Source organism: Setaria viridis, chromosome 9 (assembly GCF_005286985.2).
Source record: "Setaria viridis chromosome 9, Setaria_viridis_v4.0, whole genome shotgun sequence".
Classification (NCBI taxonomy): Eukaryota; Viridiplantae; Streptophyta; class Magnoliopsida; order Poales; family Poaceae; genus Setaria; species Setaria viridis.
Genome location: NC_048271.2, coordinates 14,678,419 through 14,698,773, shown reverse-complemented (window position 1 = coordinate 14,698,773; position 20,355 = coordinate 14,678,419). Strand labels below are relative to the sequence as shown.

The 20,355-nt window shown below is 46.2% G+C and overlaps 2 protein-coding genes across 2 annotated transcripts; one reads left to right on the top strand and one right to left on the bottom strand.

Moving 5' to 3' along the window:
* Positions 1 to 689: 689 nt before the first annotated feature.
* LOC117839661 (vacuolar-sorting protein BRO1) lies at positions 690 to 6,123 on the bottom strand. Its single transcript, XM_034720054.2, has 8 exons — positions 5,378 to 6,123; positions 3,778 to 4,728; positions 3,517 to 3,606; positions 3,371 to 3,439; positions 2,749 to 2,889; positions 2,434 to 2,482; positions 1,599 to 1,702; positions 690 to 1,495 (listed from the first exon to the last, which is right to left on the bottom strand). The coding sequence occupies exons 1-8, from the start codon at positions 6,056 to 6,058 to the stop codon at positions 977 to 979; spliced, it is 2,604 nt and encodes an 867-aa protein (XP_034575945.1). The 5' UTR covers positions 6,059 to 6,123; the 3' UTR covers positions 690 to 976.
* Positions 6,124 to 17,140: 11,017 nt separating this feature from the next.
* On the top strand, positions 17,141 to 17,824 carry LOC117835318 (uncharacterized). The gene is made up of 4 exons (XM_034714676.1): positions 17,141 to 17,206; positions 17,306 to 17,524; positions 17,582 to 17,666; positions 17,769 to 17,824. Exons 1-4 carry the CDS (start codon positions 17,141 to 17,143, stop codon positions 17,822 to 17,824), a joined length of 426 nt encoding a protein of 141 aa, XP_034570567.1.
* Positions 17,825 to 20,355: the final 2,531 nt, after the last annotated feature.

Here is a 20,355-nt window from a genome sequence, read left to right as displayed (position 1 = left end):
ATGTTAATCCTGCCACACGCATTCCCTGAGGCACTCCTGATTCATGGCGTGTTTGAAGTAACCCAATGACATAAGAGAGCATTGCAAATTTCACTCGCATGCATGCATTGTTGTGGCTGGCTAGCAGCAAGTTTATCGAATCTTAACCAGAACAATGTGCAGTACATCGCAGGGTCATGAAAACCGATATGCCTGCCTGATCATCTTGCATTTTGGTGCGCTAGAAAATAAAAATACCCAAGAAATAAGCTGATCCACAATGCAGTTAAGCTGGGTGTCCAGTCCAGGAGTAGTTGCTCGGATTAGTGCACGTTGACCGAATGACGATGAATTTGAAATATAGAAAAATGATTTGAAGCTTTAGTTATTTCAAATGACGGGGTAGAATGGTAGATAGTACGTATAGTACTACACATTTGAAAATTTGGAGCTTTACCGGGATAGAGCAATAAGCCTAAAGCTGGTTGCAAACGCAGTATGGTTGCGTTAACCGTGGCAAATGGGCTCGTTCTTTTCTAACGCTTTGCAGAGTATTCTTGACTTAAATCTTTATTTGCCGCATTTGGTTCGAAAGCTTCGTACTCTGGGCAATCAGGTAGGAACACATTTGAAAATTTCCGTAAATTGATAAACTGAATGACGCTCAAAATATACTGAAAGTTTCTACGTTCGGAAAACGCCGCTCAGGATTGTTTAGCTCTTCCCAGTTACTATTTCACTGCAATTGCACTTTAATATGTACTCAAGTAATGGCAATTGGCAGGCCTTACAGTGTGGTGATTCAAATGAGAATGTATCCATGTAATATACCAAATCCAGCACATTATTATACGCACAAATCATACGAGCTACCGTCTAACCAGCCCCATATTACACCGCCTGAACTCATGCAGTACACCAGATAATGTACTCCACAATGGCACCCAATGGAAAAGAAGCAAACGAATAGTGGCAGCGACGGCAAGATGACCATCACTCATTGAGGCCTGTAGTAGTTGTTGCTCTGGTGGGGAGGGTAAGCCCCGGGGGCATTGTAGGGTGGCTGAGGATATGGGCCCGGTTGTTGCGGCTGAGGTTGATGGGCGTTGTAGTACGGCCCGCGCCATCCAGGATATGCCGGCTGACCGTAGTCGTGACCAGGAGGCGGCTGGTGCGGTGGCTGCTGGTACTGACCGGGGTGTGGCGCGCCATATGGAGGCTGTTGCGGTGGTGCGCCATAGGGCGGGGGGTATGGCTGTGAGTATGCAGGTCTTGGCTCCGGTTGGGAGTATCCAGGCCTGGAGTCGCCCCCAATGGGGGCCTGAGCATGGGGCGGTGGTGATGGACTGCTCTGATCAGGAGGTACAGAAGCATTCCTCTGCATAGACGAGTGGCTGGAGGATGAGAAGTTGAAACCCGCTAGCTTCCTCTGCACATCTTCAATCATTTCACGGCATTGAATGTTTCGGGTCATTATAAAGTCACTGCACTGCTGTTTTATTTTGCCAATTGCTTCCTGTAAACAGGGATCATCAGAGAATCAGTAGCCCATCTGAGAAGAGACATCAGCATTCCCATGTTCAATGCAAATGGAACAAAATGGAAATGCAAACACACACCTGTAAAGTAACATAAAAGTTTAGGCCCTCATTGATGTTCTTCTTAATCTCCCGGTATTTAGCAACAGCAGCAGCGATTTGCTTGTAACATCTCTCACGAGCAGCTGAAATGAAAAAAAAAGAGGAAGTTTCAGAAATCGGAATTACACATTACATCTCCCATAAAGAAAAATGAATTACTACACATTACATTATTTAGAAGATCTAACTCCAACAGGTCTAAAAAATTAAAAATAATAGCACCTGACTGATAATATTTCAATGCAACTTTCCCTCAAAATTCAATGCAACAATGATTACAAGTTAGAATGTAAGAAGAACAGTATCAGTTTGAAGTAACTCCAGAAAATTATGCACAGGCAGCAAAGGCATGCATACAAGCGGACTGCTGTAAGAAGTATGCAAATAATGTAATGAAGTTTATGGATAACTGAAGCAGATAAATTGCTTCAATTTGCAAAGAAATGCCAGCAAATCACTAGTTTCCCGACCTATCAGCACAAATCTAGGGAATCACTGTAATTGTTGGGCTCAAGAATGGAAAGTCCACTACCAAAGTGATTAAGTGCATGATAGCTACCAACAATAGGATGGACAAATTCCAAAAAATAAGATGTTAACAAGTATAAAATTTTAAAGCAACGAAAGGTAGCAGTACATCACATGGATAGCTGAAGCAATAACTGTAACCTTGCTGGCATGAGGTAAATTAGAATAAGTAATCTAAAGAGCCTGTTGTAACTTTTGGACTTAATGTATATAGCAAGCTGCAACAGTCACTGTGTGCAGGCATCTATCATAACTATGACAAGGGGAAAAACACTAGAAAGGTTACCTTTGTAATCCTCTAGATTGAATACAGCAGCAAATTGCTCGTTTTGCGCCTGTGCAAGGATGCAATATGTAATTATCAGACACAAGGAAGTAAATGACAAAATATAGCACATTGGCTCTAATAAATACTTCTCACACTGTTTCTTTCTTTTCTCATCTACTGGAGTTAACTCACTCAGTTGCAAAACAATTGTGCTACCACTCACTCAGTTGGAATAGAAATTTTGTTGATAGGTATATGCTTTTAGACTAACTTCTCGCACAAAGGAAGTCTCAAAGCGGACTGCACCAATGTTTATCAGGCATGTCTGCTTACCTGTATTTGCAGCAATAATTGTTCCTGTGCCATAATGTTATCAGCAATTTCAGCACAGATAGAATCATACTTAGCAATCTCCTTCTTGAAAAGATCGTCATGTGATCCAACACCAGCCATCAACTTAGGCAGTATATCATCCTGGTAGAAATGAATATTCTCAGCACACACAATAGTATATGACCACATCACCAGTTATTTACCACTCATTTCTAAGAAATGAAAGACAGATTGAATTTCAGTTATTGTAAGGGCTAACAAACTTGAAAAGCAGTCCGCCAGGACCTCCACAAATCTTGTCCAATGGAATTTGGAAGGGTCAATGGGAAGCAGAAGATTTACTAAGTAGAGCAACATTAGCACGCGCGCGCGCACACACACACACACACACACACACAAACAAAAAGCACTCATAGGAGCTCATGACGAATTAGTAATTAATACAGCACTCCAAGCACACTAACATTTTAAGAATAATTTGATCACTGAGAAGATAAATCGCACCATAGCTTGTAATTTAATGCTAGTGCCAGACTTAAAGAATTCTACAAAAGCACAATTATCAAGAAAAAATCGCCTAAGAAAAAATTATCAAGAAAAAACACAGGAACAATAGTTGTACCTTTCTTTTCATTTCTTTTAGCATGTCTTCAAGACCTGCCCTTTGTGCTCCAAGAGATTCCAGTTGTCTCTGTGTTGACACATAGAAATAAGTTTTGCCAAGTTTATAACAAAGTCTTACTCAGCTAAGAAAACTAATGTACCAACCAAGCTTTGTTTCAGGGCTCCAACAATGGCATCTTCATTCCCATCCAAGGACATGATAGGCCTAGAAATACTTGGAAGTGCAGACTCTATCTGCAACATATAACAGGAATGTGTAACTATCTAGATATGAAGAATATAATGATGATAACAGAAAAGGGTCATGGTTCATAGTGAAGCACACAAAGAGAGGTAATCCACTCAAATGTTAAGTCTTAACAGTATTTTAAAGTTTCATGTAACATACTAATGTTAAATTCTTACTGGTCGTTTGTCAAGAATAGACATCAAGGGATAGTTCTCCTTCACGCCTCGTTCAATCAAAGAGTCACTATCAGCAGCTTTCTTAAGATTAGCAGCAAACAGATTCAATCGATCCTGAATGTTTTTAGTTAGGGTGCTTGATTGAGGTCTGGTCCAGCGACTCCCAAATTGCGTACGAAATTGTGCATCTTCATTCGCCTCCTTCTGCAGAAGCTCTTCAGTCTGAACAAGTAGTTCCTGATTGACCCTCCTCAAATCCCTAAGCTGCTGCAGCTCAGATTCCAAGGCAGCAGGCCCACCACTTATCTGCACAGCCTCTACATCTTCCTTCAGATCGAAGGGTAAGGTTATATTTCCTTCCAATGAAAGAATAGAATCTGGTAAGTCCATTTCCTTAAATCTGACTCTAGCGATCTCACTAGCTTGCTGCAATTTCTCTGCCTGAGTCCGGATAATATTATCTACCATCTCTGTGTACTTGGAAAGTGCTTTCATGCTGCCATCAGGCACAAGTGATGAAAAAAGCCTTTCCTTGCTGGCATCTAAAGCTTCAGCCAGAGAGGTAGGCTTTACAAGTGATGCTGCAGGGAGGGCACCCAAGGAACCAGCAGCTGGAACCCGCATCAGGTAAACACGATCATTCTCCTTCATAGCCCTTTCCAAGTTGGTTTTCATGTTACTTTCCAGCTTGTTGACGGAATCCAGAAGCTGGGCAGCAACTCCCTTTGCAGCCTTCTTAGCATCTGCCAAGGCGCTCATTCCAATCTTCAAGCATGCAATTTCCTCAGCAATTTCTTCTTTCTCATGAAGATCCAGTGAATATCTATAACAAGCATCAGCATAGAATTGGGCTGCCTTCAGCTGGACATGAGACACCCATGACTTATCGAAGTGCTGACTTAGAGGAGGTGCACTGAGAGATGCATATGCTTCTTCGTAGAATATGCCCACCTGAAAAGATATGTGAACATGTAATGACACCAAAGTTTCACAGAAGAGAAGAAATGTAGCAGTATCATGAATAAGAATATGCTGTAATGTTAGAAGCTAAACAACAAGAAGAGAAGAAATGTGACGGTATCATGAATAAGAATGTGCTGCATTAATAGCAGCTAAACACCAACCATGCAAATCATGCATAATCAAGTCCTAATATATATCCAAATTAAATCAATAGTTGGAACTAATCTCACTACCATCAGGATACACACTCAAACTCTAGCAAGTCAAACATAACGAAATCTTTACAGGATGAATGATCATACTACTACTACCGATTGCTTGCTACTCCAGAAATGTTTCAATCAAACAATTTAACCACCCTATAGGCCTATAAGATATTCCAGAATTAGGTTTATCATGATGTTATGATAAATGAACTTTCCTAGCTTAGGGTTCAGCATGCTATAATGGTCTCTCAATTAGTTAGGTTCTGAATAATATATAATCACAATTCACTTATGGCTGGTAAACTTGTTGTCGCTGCTCAAACAACTTCAGAAACATTCAAAGCTCCATTCCACATCAATCCAAACTAAGCCCCCGTAGCGCTGAGTTCAAAGCGACAAAACAACCTGGGCAACAGCTAGTAACCACGCACCTGCCGCGCCACCTTGGAGCACAGCGCGGGCGGCTTCCCTCCACCAATGACCTTCTCGAAGAAGCACTCCTGCGCCTGCGCGAGCATGAGCTTCTCGAGCATGCCGGCACACTCGGGCGTGACGTCCACGGTGGTAGCCCCCGCGGCGACGGCCTTGGCCGCGATCCCGCTCTCCCTGAGCCACGCGAACGCGCCCGCGGCGCTCTGGAACGCGCCGCACGCGGTCCTGATCCCGACATCGGTGGAGCGGTCCGCGGCAAGCGCGATCTGGGAGTAGACGGCGCCGAGGTTGAAGAGCACGGCGGCCTTCTCGAGGTGGATGGAGGCGAGGGCGCACTTCTTGTTCCCCCTGAAGGCGTCGTGCCAGGTGAAGGTGAGGGAGTGGACGTGGGCGCGGTCGGGGGAGATGGGGAAGCGGGGCTCCACGAGGGCGAGCGCCCGCGCGTAGGCGAGGAGCGCGTCGCGGCGCTGCTCGAGGGAGGACGGGTCCGGGAGGGAGGGCTGCTCGACCTCGGCGCGGAGGTCGCGCACCGCGCTGAGGTCGTCGTCGGCCGCGGCGGCCTCGCGCTCCGAGTAGGCGGAGGCGATGTAGAGGCGGAGCGGGCGGTAGAGGTCGGTGGGGGTAGTCTTCTTCTCGTGGATCGCGAGCATCACGTTGGAGGACCCCGCCGCCGACGCCATCGTGGGGGGCGGACGCGGTGGCCGGAGGCGGGGTGGGGAGGAGGGATCGGGGGATTGGGGTGGGGGTGGGTGCTTCGGGGTGAAGGAAATTTGGGGGGAGTTGGGAGTTGTCGCGCTGTAAGGGCAGCAGAAGAAGCGAACTGGAAGAGAATGCTTCGCCGCGTTAGGGACGCTGGGTGCTTTGAGATCAGTGCGGACGACCAGCAGAGTCCGGGTCGGCGGTCTCGGCCTGGGTCGGAAGTTGGAACGGGGTCGGTGTTGGGTTCTGGACACTGACACCCGGGCACACACGGTCGCTGTAGACCTCTTTCCTCCACCCATCCTTGCCTTGTTAACGTTCACACTCTACTAGTCTACTTTTGCCGGTCAAGCAGTCACAAATACATGACGATTTGATTAAGTTTTTTCAAGCTTTAAGAAACTTTGACTAACATGACTCTTAAATTAATTGGTTCAAAAACACAAATTTCTTATACGTTGTCATACATCTATAGGCCCACCAGAAGGTTTGGACAATTCCAAATATGGAGCGGGACACCAAGATGCATCTGACATTAAGATCATAGCATAGGGCGGCGTAGTCTATATGGAAAGATAGGAACTAGTCGAGAATTCGAAATGTACTTACTGTACTAAGAGTAGAACTCCTAACCCTGCCCCCAACTATATAAGGCGAGGCAGGGACCTCCTCCAAAGCAATTCAATCTAACCAACACACAGAATGTAGGGTATTACGCAGTGTTCCACAAAGGCGGAATTCCGCGACTGCCTAAACGCGCTTATGCGTTGGGTGGCGGGTACCGCGGTGCCTAGGGGGTAGGCAGTCCCCTAGGCGGCCCATGGTGGTGGCAGAGGCCAGGACGTGTCTAAATCATGTGTCTGCATTTACCTTCGAGTTCCTGATCTCGACGAGCTGCATCAACCAAAACACTATCTCGAGCACCCCCTCGATAGGTTGCCAGGTCTAAACACCGACAACTGGCGTGCCAGGTAGGGGATCTCACTGAGAATTCGCTGGTGAATTTGATGGTACAAGTTGTCATCAAGCCCATCGGCGTGTTAAAGGAAGGCGCGATGTTCGTCTTCGGTTCCTGGGTCTGTGTCGCGGATGGTGCCAAAAGTTTCCACTGCTACATCGCACCGGCCTCGGAGAAGAAGTCCTCAACCGTCAAGCTCCAGCCTGAAGCGGTGGAAGACCCCGTCAAAAATTTCGATAAATTTTCAATCTCTGACCTAGTCAGAGGTTGGGGGACGAGGCCTTGGATTGCCCACCTATGATTTCTTCTGGGGTCATCTTGATTACTACAAGTTGGAGTTAGTGCATCTGAATCCTAATAGAATTTTCCATACTGCTATTTTCATCCACTTCTGTGAAGCTTTTCTAGGGACCAGGCCGCACTTTCAGTTATTCCGAAAGTTTTTCCGTGTGAAGCCAAACCCTCGAGGGAACACATATTGTTGGTTGGAGGCGCCAGAATTCAGATGCGGGAGACAGTAAGCAGCCTGTATTTGAATTACGAGTTGATAGACTCCAATGCTGGGTGGAAGGAAAAATGGTGTTACATTGACAACCATGATCCGAAACTACCCAAGCTTACAGGACACCGCCCGTCTTGGAACAACCGGTGGCTTGATGAACCGAAACATGAAGATTGCCTCCAACCCAAACTTATGGATAGAATTGCCAAGTTGAAACAAGAAGGGCTCACTGGAATTGGAGTAGCCTTTAGCTTTATGAAGCGCCGAATCCAACCTTTGCTGCAGCGATGCCACTATGGCTATGAATACACTGGTCTCAACGATCCATCCAGATTTTCTCTTGATGAAATTAGCACATATGAGATCATGGTTAGGCTCAAACGGATGTTCAAGAATGTCGGTGGGATCCCCACTATTGTGCGGGAACTCAACACCTCACACCCATCAAAGCCTGTAAGTACTCGTGACCGTGGCCCCCCCAAGTACTTATTTTGAATGTACTAGTCAACTTATTTATCTCATTTTGCAGGAAGATGTGGCTTTGTATTTCTCTGCTCCTCCTCCTCTCGGATCTGAAGATGTCTGTGAAGCCGATCCTCACTTTATTACGCGGGAAGTCATGAGAGGCAATGACCAGGAGGAGGAGGTAGTCGAGTTCTCCAGCGGCACTAGTTCTGATGTCGCGGATCGATACGAAGTCAAGGCCTGGCTCAGTTAATGCCGGATCTTCCTCCGTAGCAAATAAATGCTCAGCCACAAATGAACTTGAAGTCGTGATCCATCCACCACCAAAGAAGAAATAGACTGCCCTTGCATAGCGGGTCGTGAAGAAATCCGTCACTGCGGATGATGTGCCTCCCAAGGTAATTTACCTATGAGGAAGGACAAGATCCTGGGTATCATGTACTCCCAAAGCATGTTTACAATGTCACCACCGTGTCTACTCAAGATGACATTGGTGGTTTGCAGGTACTCGAGCTGGTGACGGAAACTGAGAAGGCAGCTGCCTTGGCTGCTCAGGACAAGTCGTCGATCACCGAGGAGGTGATCGATGTTGAAGATGATCCAGAGTCTGTTGTTAGCAATGAAAACTCCTCTAGAGATGCGGTGAACCCTGCTAGCGCATAGATGATATCAACAGCGGGGGCGGTAACTAAGGCTAGCCAAGATCAGGCTGCAACTTCTCAGGCTGAGCCAAAGGCACCGTCTCCAGCTATTAAGCAACTGCACCTGATGGGAGAACCAAAATTGAAACTAAGGAGATCTTCAAGGTATCCTCTATTGCTCTTTCGAGTACTTATTATGATTCGAAAGTAAGTTGCTTGTGATAGAAATATGTGCCCTTATGCAGGAAATCGTCAGACATAGATTTGGCTAGGCCTGACTCCAATCCTGTGACTGATGGTAGCAACCACTCAGTTCAAGACATCATCCAAGCTCAAGCAGTCCTTCCGCCGCAGGAGCAAATTGTGGAGAAGCCGTCTACTCCAAGGGCTACGTTTGCTATGGTGGCTCTTAAGCATGAGGTGTTGGCATCATCAACTGATGTTGTGCCGCTAGCCACCAAGCAACAAGTACTCAAAGAAGTGGCGACGACGACTTCTGGTACCGTGGCTACTCTCGTAGCCCCCGAGCCAGAGGTGGAAATTGAAGCGGTGACAGTTTTGGAAGTCATGGCCGCCGACGCGTCCTCCGAGCCAGGTCCGTCGACAAACCTTGACATGGTTCCGCAAAGCACAATGGATTCTAAAGCTCGTGCGGATCCTCTGTCAGCCGAAGAAATCCGTCTTGAAGAAATCCAACTAATCGACGACCCCTTGTTGAATATGGACATGGCCACTGGAATGATGGAGATGCACCACCCTATCAGCAATTATGCAGAGGTATTTTCTTTTTGACTTGATTTGTTGATAGTTGCCTTGTAACTTGTACTCGTGTACTAATACGAGTACCTATTGTGTGTGTTGCAGGATGTCATCAAGCGCTCCCACCACAAATCCTAGATGCTTGAAGGATATGGGGACACTGTTCTTCGTTCTGAGGCCCTTGAAAAAGAACTTGCTAAGGAGAGGGAGCACTTTTATCGATTAATGATGGAGCTGCCACTGAATATCGGAATCGCATCTTGCAACTTGAATAAGAGAAAGACCGACTCAGCGGATGCAACAAGTCCTTGAACCAACAAATTAAAGGTAATTGTTATTCTTGCTGCTTTCCGAATACTGATTCTACTTGTGGTACTAACCCTCTACTGCCTTAATGTGCAGAGCTTGAGAAGTCAAATAAAGAACTCTAGGAGAAATCCACCGATTGGACCAATGCATTCTATCGTGTGACTGACCAGCACGACAAACTTGTCTTGCAAGTTGAGAAATCGGAGCATAACCTAGAGAAGGAGAAGAAGATGCATGAGGATGGCGAGGTTGATCTTGAAACTGCCATGGAGACCATCAAAGATCGCGAGGCTAAGGCGAAAATTGCTACATTCACCCTAAGTAAGATTTGTGAGGCCGCCCAGCCGATTGCGGATATGATAGAGCACCTAGCTGAAGGTGTAGAGCCTCGTCCGCTATCAGAGATACTCAAGGATGCGCTAGAAAAGATTTCTAGCTATATTCAGAAGATGGTGAAATCTATCTCCCAGCAGGTCTTGAGCTTTGTGAAGTCTTTCTATCCACGGGTAAATTTACAACCTGTTGTTGAAGGGATGGTGTCAGACTACTTGGACGAGCAATTCAAGGAGCTTATGCGGGAGATGGATCTTATCACTGAAGAAGTAGCCAAGCAGCTAGACCTTGAGTAGATATGGAGATGAACAAATATTAGTATTTGTATAAAGAACAATAGTTAATTCTTGTAATATGTTGAAGTCTTTATGCAACTATTTTCTTGCTTTGCGACTTGTTAATTTTAGTGCCTCTTACAATTAAATCTGATCGTTGCTCGTACGATTAATGTGAGTGTCTGCGCACAAGGCTTCTTTTGTGGGCCTCATCAGATGCACATTGTAGAGTACTTAGGACGTGTGTCCTTTTGTGGAGCACGAGTACTTGAGCTATCTATATAGTAGACTACTGGGTGAGTAGTCTCTTCAGCGTTTCGACGACTAGAGCCTATCTTTACAACCTCTTTGAGTTGTGTTGATGTTATGCTCTGGAAAGCCTGGAACTGCAGACTTGGTTTTACAAGCCAGAACTAGACATATTTGTCTGGTGAATAGTCACTTAGGTAGTTAATTAACTCCTGAGGTACTGATGGCTTCTTTTTTGCAAGCTGCCAAGGGACAGATTTGTCCAATGAGTTAACTAACTCATGAAATTTACTGCAGACTTGGTTTGCAAGCCACAATTGGATAATTTTATCCATTGAGTTGAATAACTCAGGATGAATACTGCAAACTTGCTTTGCAAGCCGTGGTGAAACAAAAATAAGTAGTCAAATTATGCCAAAAACAAACTTTGCTTTATTGAATTGTAAATACATCTAAGGCCAATGGCCGATTACATAAATTGTAAATCTAATTTATGGATAAAAATGACATAGATGCTCAATGTTCCACGAGTTATCGACATCTTCACCGGAGAGATATTGGAACCTATACGACCCAGATCCAGTGACCTTGGAGATGACGAGCAGTCCTTCCGATGGTGAGTTTAGCTTGTGCGGCCTCTTGGTGTCTTGGATACGCTTCAAGACCATATCGTCTACATTGAATGAATGTTCTTTGATGTTGCGATCATGGTAGCGGCGGATCCCTTCCAGATACCTTGCGGACTGGACAAGTGCTGCATAACAGGCTTCTTCGAGGCTATCTAAATATAGACGTCTTGTTTCTCTACTGCACCTTCCTCATACTGCTCGACTGTTGGAGGTTTTCATATGACATCGGCAGGTAGCACGGCTTTAGATCCATAGACCAGGAAGTAGGGCGATTGCCCTGTAGGCTTGCACGGCTAGGTACGAAGGCTCTAGATAACATTGGGTAGTTCTTTGAGCCACTTGCCTCCTTTGTTGTTTGAGATGTCATGCAACTTTTTTTTGAGAGCTTCTAGTACCATCCCGTTGGCACGCTCAACCTAGCAATTGTCCCGCGGATAAGTGACATAGACGTATTGGACGTCGATCCCGTTGTTCTCGCAATATTCCCAAAACTCATGATTGTTGAAGTTGGAGCCCATGTCTACGATAATGCGATTGGGGAACCCGTAGTGGTGGACAATTTCATCAAGGAAGTTGAGTACTATATCTGTCTTGGGGTAGGTTGCTGGCTTCACCTCGATCCATTTCGTAAACTTGTCAATTGCCACCAGTACTCGGTTGAATCCTCCAGGCGCCATAGGCAGTGGGCCAATCATGTCGAGCCCCAGCATGCAAACGGCCAAGAGGGTGGTATGGTGATCAGTTTCTAGGTAGGGACGCATTGTTGCTTGGCGAAGAATTGGCACCCTTAGCATCAGCGGACTAGTTCCTCAGCATCAATGAGAGCTTTAGGCCAATAGAATCCTGATCTGAAAGCTTTACCCATGATTGTGCGTGAGGACGTGTGGTTGCCGCAAATGCCTTTGTGGATCTCCTCCAATATGTCCTTGTCGTCTTACCGTGAAACACACTTCATGAGCACTCCTGACGATGCGCCTCTTCTGTAAATCTTGTCTCCAATTAGAAAATAGTTCTTATTGCACCATGAGACTTGCTCTGCCTCTTTCTTGCCACGTCATGCTGACAACGTGAGTAGTCACGACGATGTAAACCAACAAGTCTTCGTTGAGGTTTAGCGCCATGAGGACCGGTGGCTTTGATAGGAAGTTCTTCAATTGTTGTAGGGCTTGATCTGCCTCCTCGGTCTTTTAAAACTTGGCTTGCCGCTTGAGTAGTTTGAAGAAGGGTAGGCCCCGTTCTCAAAGCCTTGCGATGAATCTGTTGAGGGCCGTCATGCATCCGGTCAGCTTCTGGACATCCTTGATGCCTGATGGGGCATGTATATCTGTGATGGCGGAGATTTTGTCTGGATTCACCTCAATTCCTCGATAACTGATAAGGAAATCGAGTAGTTTCCCGAACGGCACGCCAAAGATGCACTTTGTCGAGTTTAGCTTCCACTGGAATTCTCGCAGGCTGGCGAAGGTCTCTTCCAGGTCAGCAATCAAATTGTTAGGATTTCTAGTCTTTATGACCACGTCATCCACGTACGCTTCGACATTGCGGTGTAGCTGTTTCTGGAAGCACTCTTGGATTGCCTGTTGATAAGTAGCGTCTGCGTTCTTCAATCCAAAAGACATTATTGTGTAGCAGAAAGCTCTGTATGGTGTGATGAACGTGGTCTCTGGTCTTCCACCTTGAGAGCTATCTGGTGATACCCCGAATAGTAATTGAGGAAACAGGGAAGGGCGCATGCAGCTGTGAAGTCGATGACTTGATCAATCCTAGGGCGCCCGAAGGGATCCTTTGGACAGTGCTTGTTGAGGTCTGTATAGTCGACACACATCCTCCACTCATTGTTGTTTTTCTTTCACACCAGGATAGGATTGGCGAGCCACTCTAGATGATAGACTTCTTTTATGAAGCCCACCGCGAGTAATTTGGCTAGCTCTTTCTTGATAGTTTCCCTTCTATCTTGGGCGAATCATCGTAGGCGTTACCTTTATGGTGTGGCTTTTAGATTTGCATTGAGTGAGTGCTCAATCAACTCCCCGGGTACCACTGGCATGTCCGTTGGTTTCCACGCGAAGATGTCTCGGTTGGCCCGGAGGAAGCTGACAAGCACGCTTTCCTATTTAGAATCCAGCCCTGTGCCAATTAGGGTTGTCTTGGAGCTATCACCAGTCTCAAGGTCAATGGCTTTGACGTCTACTCCACTTGTCGGCTTGACCTTAGTTGCCCTAAACTTCTTTTCTAGAATCTCGAGCTCTGACGGGGACAGCTTCTTGGATGCAGTGAAGACTTGCATCATAAAGTTTGGTACTTAAGTAGTTGTTGCTAGCTCCACGGCTTCTGTGTTGCAGTCGTACGACCTCTTCAAGTCTCCGCGCAGGGAAAGTACTCCCTTAGGTCCCGACATCTTGAGTACTAAGTACACGTAGTGCGGGATGGCCATAAATTTGGCCAATGTTGGTCTTTAGAGGATGGTGTGGTATGATGTTTCAAAATCCGCCACCTCGAACCGGATGTATTCTGTTCGGTAGTGTTCTTTGGTCCCAAAGGAAATTGGCAAAACCACTTATCCGAGGGGTACAACCGCGTTGCCCGGGATGATCCCATAGAACAAAGAGTTCGTCAGGGTGAGCATATCGATGACGTTGAGGCCCATCTTCTTTAGTGTCTTGGCGAACAGAACGTTGACACCGCTGCCACCATCGATGAGTACTTTTGTAAGTCTAGAGCCAGCGACAACCAGGTCTAGGACGAGGGGATACTGTCCTAGGTCTAAGAAACTAGTCCATTGGTCCTTCCTGAAGAAGGTAATTGGCACCTCAGACCATTTGTGGAACATTGGCTCCGCAGGTTCAATAGACATTATTTCTCGAAGAATGAGCTTCTGGGACCGCTTAGTAGTAGTACCCAGGGTTCCGTCGAAGATGACGTTGATGGTGTTGGATGGGTTCTAGAACTTGCCATTATCACCATTGTCTTCGTCTTCGTTGGCCTTGTAATTGTCTTTGGTGTCAGATGGTTCTAGCAGGTCCTTCATGACTCTACGTAGACTGAAACAATCTAACGCAGAGTGCTTGTGGTATGGTGCCATAAGAACTGTTTCTTTAGGAGCTCGTTAAACAAGGGCATGTCTTCGTTCTTGCCACCACCTTTCTTGGACGACTACGAGATTGCCACGACAGTATTGTCTGGCTTGCACTTGCGGTTCTGACTTCCCGAGTAGTTATTTTAGTTGTCATTGTTGGGGTGATCATTGCGGTTCTTGTCGTTGTGTTGGCCATTGTTCTAATTGTTGTTGTTCTAGCCCTTATTCTGATTGGACTCAAACCTTTCGATCTCCCTATCTCCTTCATCTGCCTATGTGTGTGCCATGATCTTAAGAGATTTGATATTAGCGGGGCGTTTTCTGCCAAAGTCTTGAAACATCCAGCGGTCGCAGAGGTTATTTTGGAAGTAGTCAATGACGTGGCACTCCATGCCATCCACGATTGTGGCCTTCTTATCGAAGAAGCAATGTAAGTAGCTCCGCAAGGTCTCGCCTTCTTGTTGCTTGGCTTGGGACAAGTTGATCTTGTTGCTAGAACGTTGCATTGCCCCCGCGTAGTTGTTGGTGAATGCCACCTTGAGGTCCTTCCATGGGTTGATGGAGTTCTTATCCAATAATTCGAGCCATATGAGTGGCGCCGCCTCCATGCAGATGGGGAAGTAGATGACTTTGGTGTCGTTGTTTCCCCCAACTTATTGTACTGACAGCGAGTAGCACCGGAGCCATCGAACCAGGTCTTGCTTGCCATCATACTTGGTTATGCCTGGGGGTTTGAACTTCTTGGGTAGAATTATCCTCCTCAGAGAAGGTGAATCCGTCAGTATCATCCCTTGGGTGTTCGACTTCTTGCTCGCGCTCACGGCGCCATCCCTCGATGATGGTACGCGCGTCGCGGCTGGCGTTGATCTTGCTGAGAAGGTCTCCTAATGGGTGTTCAGGCTCTGGGTTAGCCCCACTGTGGCCACAGCCTCCCGAGGGTCTTGCCCAATTATCTTCAGCTCTAGCTTGGCTTGGTCTGGTGCCTTCGAGTTGACTTGGTCTAGACCGAGGGTCTCTATGGTTGCTGCCATGTTGAATTTGCTAGGATGCGGAGCGTTAGACTCACTGTATCGGATTCTGCTGATTGAGTTGTTCGTACACGAGTTCCACCAGTTCAGCCAATTGTCTAGTGTACTTGTTCTAGGGCATCGCGTGGGTGATGAGATCAATAGACGCGATGGTAGCCAGGGGAGTACGATGGTGATGCGTTTTAACTGCTTCAAAGGCAATATCCAGGTTCTGGATTGGTAGATCCGCTGCAAGGTGGTGGCGATGCTTTGCTCTTGCAGCGTTTCTTTCTTGTCGTCGAGTTTTTTGAGCTTCGGACTCTTCTCCCATAATATTGGCGGTGAGCTCATCCTACGAGACGTCATCCAGGTGATGCTCATGTCGCGGGTTTTTATCTCGTCGCTCTTCTTCTTTTTCCTCTTCTCCAGCAACGATGATGAAGAGTTCTCACTCTGGAGAGTAGCTTCCCGAGCTTGAAGTGATGACCTCTGTGGTGCTGCCTTCCTCGTAGATGGGTGACAAAGGAGCTCCCTCCTGGTACAGGAAACTGTCGAGGTAGGCGATGAGGTGCAAATCTTCGTCCTTGGCAAGAGCGTGTGGCTTCATGTTGGGTCAGTAGATGAATCTGCCTTGCGGAGTTGATATGATTACCAAGCCCTGCTGTGGACCTGATAAAGGAGTCTTCTCGTCTGGATTCGAGTAGTAGTCGAGGTCCTCGATCGTATCCGTATCGGATTGTGATATGAACAGGAATGCCTGATAAACAATGGTCGTGTTGTGGAATCCAAACGGAAATCGACTTTGATGGTAATTCAACTCGTACATTGGCATATGCGCCGGCTCGTGCAAGTCAATCCGATCGGTGGAAGAAGTCGATTTGTCCTCAGACTCATCCCCAAGCCTCTAACTAGGTCGGAAATTAAAAATTCGCCGAAATTCTTGATGGGATCCTCCAGAACTTGCCGCTAAAGTTTCATGGTTCGTTGCTTCTTCTCCGGGGCCGACACAATGTGGCGGTGGAAATTTCCAGCGCCGTCTGCGATGCAAACCCAAGAGCCGAAGATGAACGTCACGCCTGCTTCAAACGCGACGATTGGCTTGATGTTGACTTCTGCCATCGAGTTCGCCAGTGGATTCTCAGCGAGATCCCCTACCTGGCACACCAGCTGTTAGTGTTTGGACCTGACAACCTACCGAGGGGGGTGCCCAAGGTAGTGTTTTGGTTGGCAGGGCTCATCAAGATCAGGAACTTAAAGGTAAATGCAGACACACGATTTAGACAGGTTCGGGTAACTAAATTCCGTAATACCCTATGTCCTGTGTGTTGGTTGGATTGAATTTCTTTGGAGGGGGTCCCTGCCTCGCCTTATATAGTTGGGGGTAGGGTTACAGGTCGTTTGGTTATAAGAATACTAGTCAGATACGACTAGAAGAAGCCTACCCTATTACAACGAGTACTTTCCTAATCCTCGACTAGTTTCTGTCTTTCCATGTAGACTACGCCGTCCTGCGCCATGGTCTCCATGTCAGATGTGTCTCGGTGTCCAACCTCATATTTGGGTGTCCAAACCTTCTGGTGGAAACATAGATGTATGTACGACAGGGAGGTCATGATGATCAACGTAGACTGGACGGCGCCCTTCATTGACTACATCAAAGAGCACAAGCTACCTCCAGAAAAGAAGGAAGCAGAGCAAGTCTCACGACGCAGTAAGAATTATGTTCTAGTCAGAGACAAGCTATACAGAAGAGGTGTATCATCAGGGGTGCTCATGAAGTGCATCTCACGACAAGATGGTAAGGATATCCTGGAGGAGATACACAAAGGAATCTGCAGCAACCATGCATCCTTACGGACAATGGGTGGCAAAGCTTTTAGATCAGGGTTCTATTGGCCTACAGCTCTCACTGACATCGAGGAACTAGTTCGCTAATGTCAAGGATGCTAATTCTTCACCAAGCAGCACCACGTCCCTGCCTACAAGCTGATCACCACACCACCATCTTAGCCGTTGGCATGCTAGGGGCTTGACATTATTGGCCCTCTACCAACTGTGCCGGGAGGGTTCAACCGAATTCTGGTGGCCATCAACAAGTTTACCAAGTGGATTGAGGTGAAGCCAGTCACCTGCCCCAAAGCAGTTAGAGTACTCGACTTTCTCAACGAGCTTGTTCATCGTTACGACTTCTCCAATTGCATAATTATGGACCTGAGTTCAAACTTCAACAATCATGAGTTCAAGGTATACCACGAGAATAGTGGCATCAATGTCCGGTATGTCCCTGTCACTCATCTGCAGGCCAACAGCCAGGTTGAGCGTGCCAACGTTAAGGTTCTGAACGCTCTCAAGAAAAGGCTGCACAACAACTTCAATACCAAGGGAGGCAAGTGGCTCAAGGAGCTACCCAATGTACTCTGGGGGCTACGTACCCAACCATGCAAGCCTACAGGGTAATCGTTCTACTTTCTCGTTTACGGATCTGAAGTTGTGTTGCTTGCTGACGTCATGTGGAAGTCCCCAACAGTCAAGCAGTATGAGTAAGGCGCAGCAGAAGAAACAAGGTGTCTAGACATTGACAGCCTTGAAGAAGCTCACTGCACAGAAGTGAAACTCGTCCAGTCTGCAATATACCTCAATAGCCTTCGCCGCTACCATGACGAAAATATCAAGGAACAATCATTCAACATAGGCAACATGGTCCTTCGTCGTATTCAACACCAAGGAGTTGCACAAGCTCCACTCACCATGGGAGGGGCCTTTCATCATCTCCAAGGTCACTGGACCTAGATCATATCAGGTACAATACCCCTCTAGTGAAGACATCAACAACTCGTGGAACATCGAGCAACTCTATCGATTTTATCCTTAATTTAGAGTTCCATATTCATGTAATCAGCTAATCGGCCCTAGTTCTAGATTTACAATTCAATAAAGTAGTTATATTTTTGTCATAATTCGACTACGTATTTCTACCTCATCACAGCTTGTAGAAGCAAGTTCGTAGTACTCCTAATAAGCTATTCAGCTCCCTAGGAAAAATTGCCCAATCGCAACTTGTAATAACAAGTCTGCAAAATTCTAATGAGCTATTCAGCTCATTGGGTAAAATTGTCCAATCATGGCTTGTAATGACAAGTCCGCAATATCACCATGAGCTATTCAGCTCCTTGGGCCACATCGCCACACCTTGACTTGTAAAAACAAGTCTACATATACTCAGGGGTTATTTAACTACATAATCAACCACTATCTAGACAATTATGTCTAGCCGCAGCTTGTAAGAATAAGTCTGTAGTTTCGGGTTTTTATGAGCATACGTCGATACAACCCATACGGATTGTAAAACGATGGGCCCTATTTAAGAATTCTCGAAGAGACTACTCATCCAGAGATCTACTACCCAAATAACCTGAATACTTGCACTCTGAATATGGAGAGCTTGACTACAAATAGTTTATATTAGCATTTGATTAGGCTAACATTAGTAGCCTTGTGTACAACAACCTACATCAATTACATGAGTACAACTCAGAATTGCTTGTAGGATGCACACACAAACAAGTTGCAAAGCGATAAATATTGCACAAAGACTTAGTTATATTACATCACAAACATTACTATTTGTTCATTACAATAATAATGTTTGTTTACATGCAGAATTACTCAAGGTCTAGTCGTTTGGCCACCTCTTCAGCAATGGTGGTCATCTCCTGCAATATTTAGAGTCTACTAATGTTAGCCTAATCAAATGATGATTAAGGTCTAATGAAGCCTTCAACTAGACCTTGAGCAATGGGTGGTCATCAACTACATCCAGAAGTAGTCTAGTCGTTCGCCACGCCTTCAGCAATGGGTGTCAAATTGGCTCCCGGGTAGAACGACTTCACGAAGCTCAGCACTTGTTAGGAGATCAACTTCGCCATCTTCTGGATATAGCTGGTCAGCTTGTCTGGCACATCTTTGAGTATTTCTGACAAAGGACGCGGCTCCACACCTTCAACTGTAGGTTCTATCATATCCGCAATGGGCTAGGTGGCTTCACAAATTTTCTTCAAAGTAAAAGATGCAGTTTCCACCTCTGCCTCACGGTTCTTCAAAGTCTCCATGGCTTGGACCAAGTCAGCTTCGCCGTCCTTGCGCATTTTCTTCTCCTTCTCAAGGTGATTCTCCAGCTTCTCAACGTGAAGAACAAGCTTGTCATGCTGGTTAGCCACACGGTAATAAGCGTTCTGCCAATCCATGACATGCGCCTGGAGACCCTTCTTGGCCTTCTTCAAAGCTATACATTCATGTACAAAAAGGGTCAAAGACTACAAGGCAGAATCAACACACACAAGTTGCAAGAGTAAAGGATTACCTTTTACTTTCTGGCTCAAGGATCTTTTCTGCCAAACAAGATGGTTCTTTTGTTCAGTAATCTCTTGGATGCGATTGCGGTACTCGGCGGTCATCCCATCAAACTTCATAAGGAGGTGCGAGGAGTACACTTTTTCTTTGGCAAGCTCTTCCTCCAGCACCTCCGCACAAAGTACTGTATCTCCATATCCTTCAAGCATTTGCGGCTTGCGGCGGAAACATTCAATGATATTCTGTAGCACCAAATTAGTACTCATGTCAGTTCATGGGTACAAAACTATCAAATACCAAAAATAAGTCAAGGGAAAGAAGATATACCTGCATATAATTGCCCAGGCGACAATGCGACTCCCTCATCAGTGCCACCATTTCTGGGTTCAGTAGAGGGTCGTCGATCAATTGGATGTCCTCCAGACGGATATTCTTATCAGCTCCAGATTCTGCACGAATTTCTTCCTGTGACACCAAGGCAAAACTACTTGATGGTCCAGCCATGGAAGTTTCCGTTGCCATGGCCTCTAGAGATGATGCCGCTTCAATTTCTACAACTGGCTCGGGGGCTACAGGAGATGCCACAATGCCAGGAGTAGTCACTGGGTCTTTGGGCAATGGCTCGGGGGCTGGCACTTCTACACTCGCCATTGACTCGACTACCTTGTGTATTAATGCAGCCACACTGGCTACAACACTCGTTGTAATCGTTATCTCTTCAGGAT

Coding starts and splice junctions, on each gene's coding strand:
- LOC117839661 (XM_034720054.2), bottom strand. CDS start 6,058: ATGGCGTCGGCGGCGGGGTCCTCCAACGTGATGCTCGCGATCCACGAG. Junction 4,729..5,377: donor GCTCCAAGGTGGCGCGGCAG/GTGCGTGGTTAC, acceptor ATATCTTTTCAG/GTGGGCATATTCTACGAAGA. Junction 3,607..3,777: donor CTATTCTTGACAAACGACCA/GTAAGAATTTAA, acceptor TATATGTTGCAG/ATAGAGTCTGCACTTCCAAG.
- LOC117835318 (XM_034714676.1), top strand. CDS start 17,141: ATGGGTGGCAAAGCTTTTAGATCAGGGTTCTATTGGCCTACAGCTCTC. Junction 17,207..17,305: donor TCACTGACATCGAGGAACTA/GTTCGCTAATGT, acceptor TTGGCATGCTAG/GGGCTTGACATTATTGGCCC. Junction 17,525..17,581: donor TCAACAATCATGAGTTCAAG/GTATACCACGAG, acceptor ACTCATCTGCAG/GCCAACAGCCAGGTTGAGCG.